Raw genomic sequence first — 7241 nt, 5'->3', positions numbered from 1 at the left:
TCAAAAAAAAAAAAAAAAAGAAAGAAAGAAAGAAAAAGAAAAAGAAAAACAATAGCAATACACTAGGCATCCCCTTACTATGGAGGTAAGTTCCAAGACCCACAGTAGATGCCTGAAACATGGAATAGTACCAAGTCCTGTATACACTATGTTTTCTCATATACATACCTATGATAAAGTTTAATTTATAAATTAGGCACAGTAGCAGACTAACAATAATAACTAATAATAAAACAGAGCAACTGTAATAGTACTCTGTAAGGTGAATGTGGTCTCTCTCTAAATATCTCATACTGTACTTAGGTAAGGGAAACCACAGAAAACTGCAGATAGTGGGAACTACTGTAAATAGAAGAAAGAAACAGGTGGAGGGCAGCGATAGGGATGAAGTCTGGGCAGGTTCAGGCATTTCCAGGGACCAAGAGCAGAGAGGCAGGGCCGGAGGGGCTCTGGACACTACGACTCCTGGTCTCCTCACTGTTCTTTATGAGCTTCCTAATGACAGAGCTGGTGATTGTAGAGATAATAATGGGTTGCCTTCATCACTCAACATAGGGTTAAATGAACACAGAGTTTATTTTTGAAATCTGTATCTATGATTCCTCCAGAGTCCCCCCTTGAAGTCTGAAGTTAGGTTCCAGATAACATGTGTAAGAAAACATCCACCCTGGTGTAATATGTCTTACGTTTTTATACAAAGGAACATAAATTGCTCAAAATATAGCATCTGAAAATGCCTGAACATATAATATTTTAACAAGTAAAACATATAAGCTACTTGAAAAAATTGATGCCATTAGATATAAATATAAAGTTCTTGAAAATTGGGTTTGATTGTTATGTAGGGTGTTTTCATCAGTATTTTAAATTATCCTCAGTATTTCCTCAGATTAAAGATACTTAATATTTATCTTACAAAAGTAAGATTATTGATATCCATGCATTCTAAATAAGGACATGCTATATAATATTGATCTTCATTTTTTTCTTATCAAATATCTCCTTAAGAAACTTTGTATGCCAAGTACAATTAAAAAGATCTTTAAAGAAAAAAAGATCTTTTAAAAAGTAAAGTAAAAACACAGACATAAAAATAAAAAAGTAAAACAACAACAAACTATTTTGGAGTAAGCCGTGCTGAGCTTTTATTCTACATTTTGCTTGTGAAGATAGTCTTTTGTTTTTACAACTACTGTTACTCTTGGTAATCCTTGATCCTGCTTGCTCAGCAGCATTTCAGATGATGCTGTTTTCCAGCTCTCAGTACCACATTCTCTTTAGTCACATGATCTGTAAGTGCAGGCTTTGTGGTGAGATGCTTGGTCTTACCAGAAGCTACTAGAAATTGACTAGGAAGAAGCATATAGATTTTTTTTTTTCCAAAAATGCTTGCAGAAGCACTCATTTCCAGACACAGGGGCTACTCTGTTCATAAGTCAGATGGCGAAAATTATGGGTTCTAATGCCCAAAAATGCCAAAAATGCCCAAATGGATGGAAGACTCCATTGGAGACAGTGGAAATAAGATTGCTTTTAATTTAATTTTATCAAATGTTACATTTTAGAATACTATATCATTTATTGCACAACAGAAGGTGGATGCAGACAAATGGAACTGATTGGATTTTTTCTATTCACCTTGTAATTCTCAGCCTTTCTAATATTGAGCCATTGAGCATGCTTCCCCAAAATATGGACTGTGTTCATCTGTCATGAACAAATATGAGCAAAGAGCAAATAATAATTTAAAATATCTGGAAGCATATAAACTCCTGATATAAGTCAGAATATCACAAAAATATTTGATGCAAATCTTGTGATAATGGTAAACCTTTTCTTCATTTTTTAAAAAACAAAATCATAGTTCTTGTGTGTTCCTAACTTTTATTCACAGGCCAGGAGCCTGTCTTGGCCTGTCTTCCCAAGTAATAGACCTTGAAATTCAAATCACAATGAAGTGGCTTCCAAACCACATTTTTATAAAGGTGCATGAAGTCCAGGGAAATGTTTGCATCTGCACATCAGATCCTGAATTGTTTACTTGTACTCCCTAAAGGGCTCTAGATCTTTTAGGGCCAATAGATGTTCTATTTTTAAGCCACCATTGTTTTCTGATTTTTTTAATTCAAATGACCCTGCAGATGCACTGTGAGTGTTCAGTGCTATGCGACACACCAATCATAATAGTATCTATGCAAAATATGCCCATGTAATAATGCACAAAACACTGTCTTGGTGGCCATGTAACTTTTTAAAATCAAAGTTTGTCTGAAATACAGGATGGTTGCATGTGAGAGGAGAAGCTCCGAAACAAGATTTGTGCAGATGCTGCCATAGAGTCATCAGGTAGAATCAAAGCACTCCTCTGCTCTGACTCCCTCATGGTCCTCTCCAGCTTCAGAAGTCTCCAGGCCCCTGTATAGATCCCAAGTTACTAGGTGAAACAAACTAGAATCAACCAGATGTGTTTTCAGTGTTATCGACAGCCTTCAGGGAGGTGGAGTCATCAGTGAGTTTAATCTACCAAGTACACCAAATTATAGAATCACCCCCAGACAAGGTAGTTCCTTTTCTCTGTCAGATTTGGTAGCCTCCATTGGATGGGCAAGCACTTTCTAGGAATGCTCAGATTTCTTTGTGTTTTTCCTGCTTCTTTCCAAGATGGATCTGGATTTACATAAGCGGCTCCTGCCCTTGAGGACCTCGATGATGAGAGGAGACCTCCTGCTGTATGCTGTATGCTGTATGCTGGCCCCTCGTGTGGGTCCTCAGCTTGCTGCTGTCTGCTGACGGGTGCTTTATCTAGCCTTAGCCCTGAAGGTGAGTTGGCTCCTGCTCCTGAAGCCTGTGGTGGATGTGCCTCACTGGTGTTTTCTTGGTCAGGCAGTGTTCCCAGGGAATGGGTCATCATCTCTTGCAGACTGTGTCCCATGTCACTTCTTGCTAATGTTATACCCTTCCTGAAGTCTGACTGATAGTGAGTGAGTTATCACTAGAACTGATGGTTTTTAAATTGTGACACTTCCCCGCTTCCACTCTTTCTCTCTCCTGCCACCTGTGAAGAAGCTGCTTGCTTGCCCTTCGCCTTCTGCCACAATTGTTAAGTTTCTTGAGGTCTCCTTAGCCATGCAGAACTGTGAGTCAATTATACCTTTTTTCTTCATAAATTATCCAGTCTTGGATATGTCTTTATAGCAGTGTGAGAACGGACTAATACGGGGAATTAGTACCAGGATAATGGGGTACTGCTACAAAGATAATCTGAAAATGTAGAAACAATTAGCAGGCAGAGGGTAACAGGCAGAGGTTGGAACAGTTTGGGTGGCACAGAAAAAAACAGGAGGATGTGGGAAAGTAAAGAATATAAGTGGGTAAGTATAGATTTCAGTGTGAAAAATCATAAATTTGTCATCTATAGCTGTGAATTTTATAATATAATGCACCTGAAGGCATTAGTTAATAAAAGGGGATTTAGAAAGGAAATGTTATTGATTTACTGAGTTGGATACTTCATGAAATACAGTTTTATAATAAAGCCATAGAAAATTAGAAGACTTCTGAAAGAACCTTTAGTATGTGTATGCAGGCCCCTTTTTGGGTTTGGTTTATTCATCCAAAAAATCACAGAGTCAGACAAACTATTTCTAAATTCCTTCCTAAAGACACCATCTGGAGACGTTTTCCATACTTAATATTCCTAGTCACTATGATTTTAAAATTAAGGTGCATTTCTTTTTCTTTCCTTTATCTTCTTAAAATATTGATGATAATTTTTAAACTTAATACCTTTTTATTAAGAAACAATTGACAAATTCCCCTAATGCTCTCACTATATTTTTCATAATGCATCAATTCTACTGCCATAATTAGTCCTAAAAAGTTGGTTTCCATTTTGGAATTGTACTGGAATTTCGATTTCTTTATAAACTCAATTCATTTTCCTCTCCCATGATACACACATTGATAATCATCTCAACATTATGTTAGCTGTGACGGATCTAGGTAACTGGTGTTTGATGTTTACTCTCCACTTCTGTTCACCTTCCGAAGATGGCAGGAGCTGTGGGTTCCTGAAGTTCTGTTGGATGCCCGATGGAAGGGTTTACATTTTGTCATTATTGCTGCCATGCTTGTCATTCTTCAACCTCTTCTAAAGAATGATATTGATACAGGACCTAAAAAGAAATTATTTGGGCAGTTAGTGAGGGAAAAGGAGTCCTCGGCAAGGCTTCCCTTTTAATAAAAAGTAGCCCCAAAGTCATTTCTTTTCTAACAAAGAGCAGCCTGTAAAATCCAGCTGCAGACATAGATAAGCAAGCTGGACGCTTACACAAGTGAATACCGGCAGCTGTGCCAATAGGAAAGGGCTACCTGGGGGCTAGGTATGTTCCACATGGCAGCTCCCTTTTCCCTTTTCTTTGCAACCATGTGTGCAGTAAAGAAGCAGGTAACATGGTGCCAGCCAGGTAGAGAACCATTTGCATAATAAAAGATAGGGTGGGGCAGCCAGCTTCTTCGTGTACTATTTAAATGGCACACCTGGTTCAACAAATCTCTGGTGCCCTATGTAAATCAGACACTGCCTCTTCAAGCTAGTCTATAAAACCCTGTGAATTTCACCACAAAAAACTGGAAGAACCATTTCACCACAAAATCAGAAGACCTACTAGGGGGTCCCTCCCTCTCTGCAGGAGAGAGAGCTATTCTTCCGTCTCTTCCTTTCACCTATTAAACTTCCACTCTTAAACTCACTTCTTGGGTGTCTGTGCCCTTGATTTTCCACAGCGTGAGACAACGAGCCTTGAGTATTTACCCCAGACAATGATACCACTTCAATGTTTGGAGGAACTTTTACATAATTCCAATTTTGAATTTTGCTTATCATCCCAGAATGTTTACTTTTAAGGAAAGGGGAGATGAATAAATGTCTATTCCTTGCCATCTTTTTCTTTTTCCACTTTTCTTCTTTTATCCCAACATAAAAACATTGCTGTGGAATTGAGTTGGAGACACAGAACAACTTCTTATCCTTTTGTGAATGCAAAATTGAATCTTAATAGTGTTTGACTCTGGTTTAAAAACAAAGTCAAAACAAACAAACAAAAAGATTTACTAATGACAGTGCTCAGAATACCAGTAGAGCCGAACAAAAACTTGTAAGCTTCAAGTGTGTGAGTGTGCATTCATAATGAGTCACATTAGTGATATTATCACAAGAAAATATATAATAGCTCAACTCAAATGTACTACACAACTATTTCCATAGTAGCCAACTACGTAGCCTACTACTATATGTGAGTTACCGTTAGTTTTTTCTAATGTTCTGTAGACATCTAGAGCCTTGCTTGACTGCACTTCCCTTCAGATAGTAATACAGAAACAGCCAAAATTACATATTAGTAGTATATTAATTTGCAATCTTAAGTTGTTGTTTTGAAATCACAATGAGATTACACCTGACCTTTTGAGATTATAATAACTGACATCACAAAATGATAAAGGGGTCAATTCTCTAAGAAGACATAACAATCTAATGTACCTCGCAAAAGATCTTTAAAACGTATCAGGTAAAAACTAATCAATCTGGAAGTGAATTAGACAAATACAGTTATAAGAGACTAAATACTTCTCATTTGATAAATGATTGGACAAGTAGGCAGAAAAGCAATAAGAAAATAGATTATTTGAGTAACAAGATAGAAAAAAGATACCTAAAAAAAAATGCCCAGAACACTCTACAGAATAGCAGAACACATGATAGTCAATAAACATGAAATATCCAGCAAAAGGACAAACCACATTTTAGGGCATTAAATAAACAATAATAAATCTTAAAAATAGGAACCATGATATTCTTGGAGCATGATAAACCAGAGATCAATAACAAATACTTCTGGGAAATTCTCGAATTCTGGAAATACAGTGACACACTTGTAAATAACTGACAGGACAATGTCAAAGGAAATTAAAAATTATTCTGAACATAAGGAAAATTAAAATAATTCCTATCAAAATTTGTGAGTTGCTGTATAAAAGTGCCTAGACGGAAATGCAGAGTATTAAATGTGGATATTAGAAAAGAATAAAAATCTCACCGCAGTAGCCTAAGAACGTAGAGAGAGAAGAACAACTTAAATCTAAGAAACTAAAGAAAGGGGCTAATAACAATTTGGGCAGAAAGAAGTGAAATTGAAAACCAAAGAGAGAAAGGGAAAGGGAAGAGAGAGAGTACAGATTACTAACAGCAGAACTGAAAGACAAACTGTCAACACACACTATGCCATAAATAAATAATGCTACAAACAATTTTACACACACAAATCTAACAGATGAGGAAAAAAAAAAAATTCCTCTAGAGACACAACACATACTACCAAACCTCACTGAAGACGAAACAGGTAACAAATAGTCCTGTAGTAATTAAGAAATCGCATTAGTAAATAAAATCTACCAAAAAATCTAGTCACATGTTGTTTCACTGCTGATTTCTATCAAATATTTGAAGAATAAAAAATTTTGACTGCACACAATCTTTTAGAGAAAACAGATGAGATGAGAGGACTCCTAACTCATTTCATAAGGCCAGCATTACACTAACACCAAAACAAAAAAATGACATTGAGAGAAAAGAAAACTATAGACAAATATCAGTCATGGACATATATGAAAAAATATCAACAAAATATTGTGACATCAAATTGAACATCTACCCATGTAGGATGATTCATTATGTCAATAAAAACAAGACTCATTCACTATTAAAATCCAATCCAAGTGATCTGCTATAGAAAGACTATTTTTACAATGTCCATCTCGAGAGATGCAGAAAGAGCATTCAATAAAATCCAACATCTATTTCTGACCAAAACTTTCATAAAATTAGGAATAAAAGAACTTAGGATATATGTTTAAATCTGTATACTAAATGGTGATGACTGAATGACTGTTTCCTTAAGAGCTGGGACAAGTCCTATTCGGTATTGTATTAGAGGATTTGCAAAGTGCAGTAAGACAGGAATAAGAAACAAATAACATACATATTGCAAACGAAGAAGTAAAACTGCCTCTATTTGCTGATAAAACAAATGTTAATATACACAATCCTACAGTATTTACAAAAAGCTTCTATAACAAATACACGAAATTGACAGTGTTTCATTTTCAAAGGTGAATAAAGAATGTCAATTCCGACGTGTCAGGAATTAACAGTTGAAAAAATTAAATTACTATTTCAAATAGAA

The 7241-nt window shown here is 36.0% G+C and overlaps 1 protein-coding gene across 1 annotated transcript in view; it reads left to right on the top strand.

Annotated features, from left to right (window-relative positions):
• Positions 1 to 2790, top strand: part of SPATA31E1 (SPATA31 subfamily E, member 1) — a 55240-nt gene extending 52450 nt beyond the window's left edge. The window contains 1 exon segment of the mRNA XM_011996868.1: positions 2662 to 2790. Within this exon segment, the coding sequence (XP_011852258.1) occupies positions 2662 to 2790 (129 nt within the window).
• Positions 2791 to 7241: the final 4451 nt, after the last annotated feature.

This window comes from Mandrillus leucophaeus, unplaced genomic scaffold, assembly GCF_000951045.1.
Source record: "Mandrillus leucophaeus isolate KB7577 unplaced genomic scaffold, Mleu.le_1.0 Scaffold527, whole genome shotgun sequence".
Lineage (NCBI taxonomy): Eukaryota > Metazoa > Chordata > Mammalia > Primates > Cercopithecidae > Mandrillus > Mandrillus leucophaeus.
The sequence above is the reverse complement of the archived record's forward strand: the minus strand, read 5'-3'. Positions and strand labels throughout refer to the sequence as shown.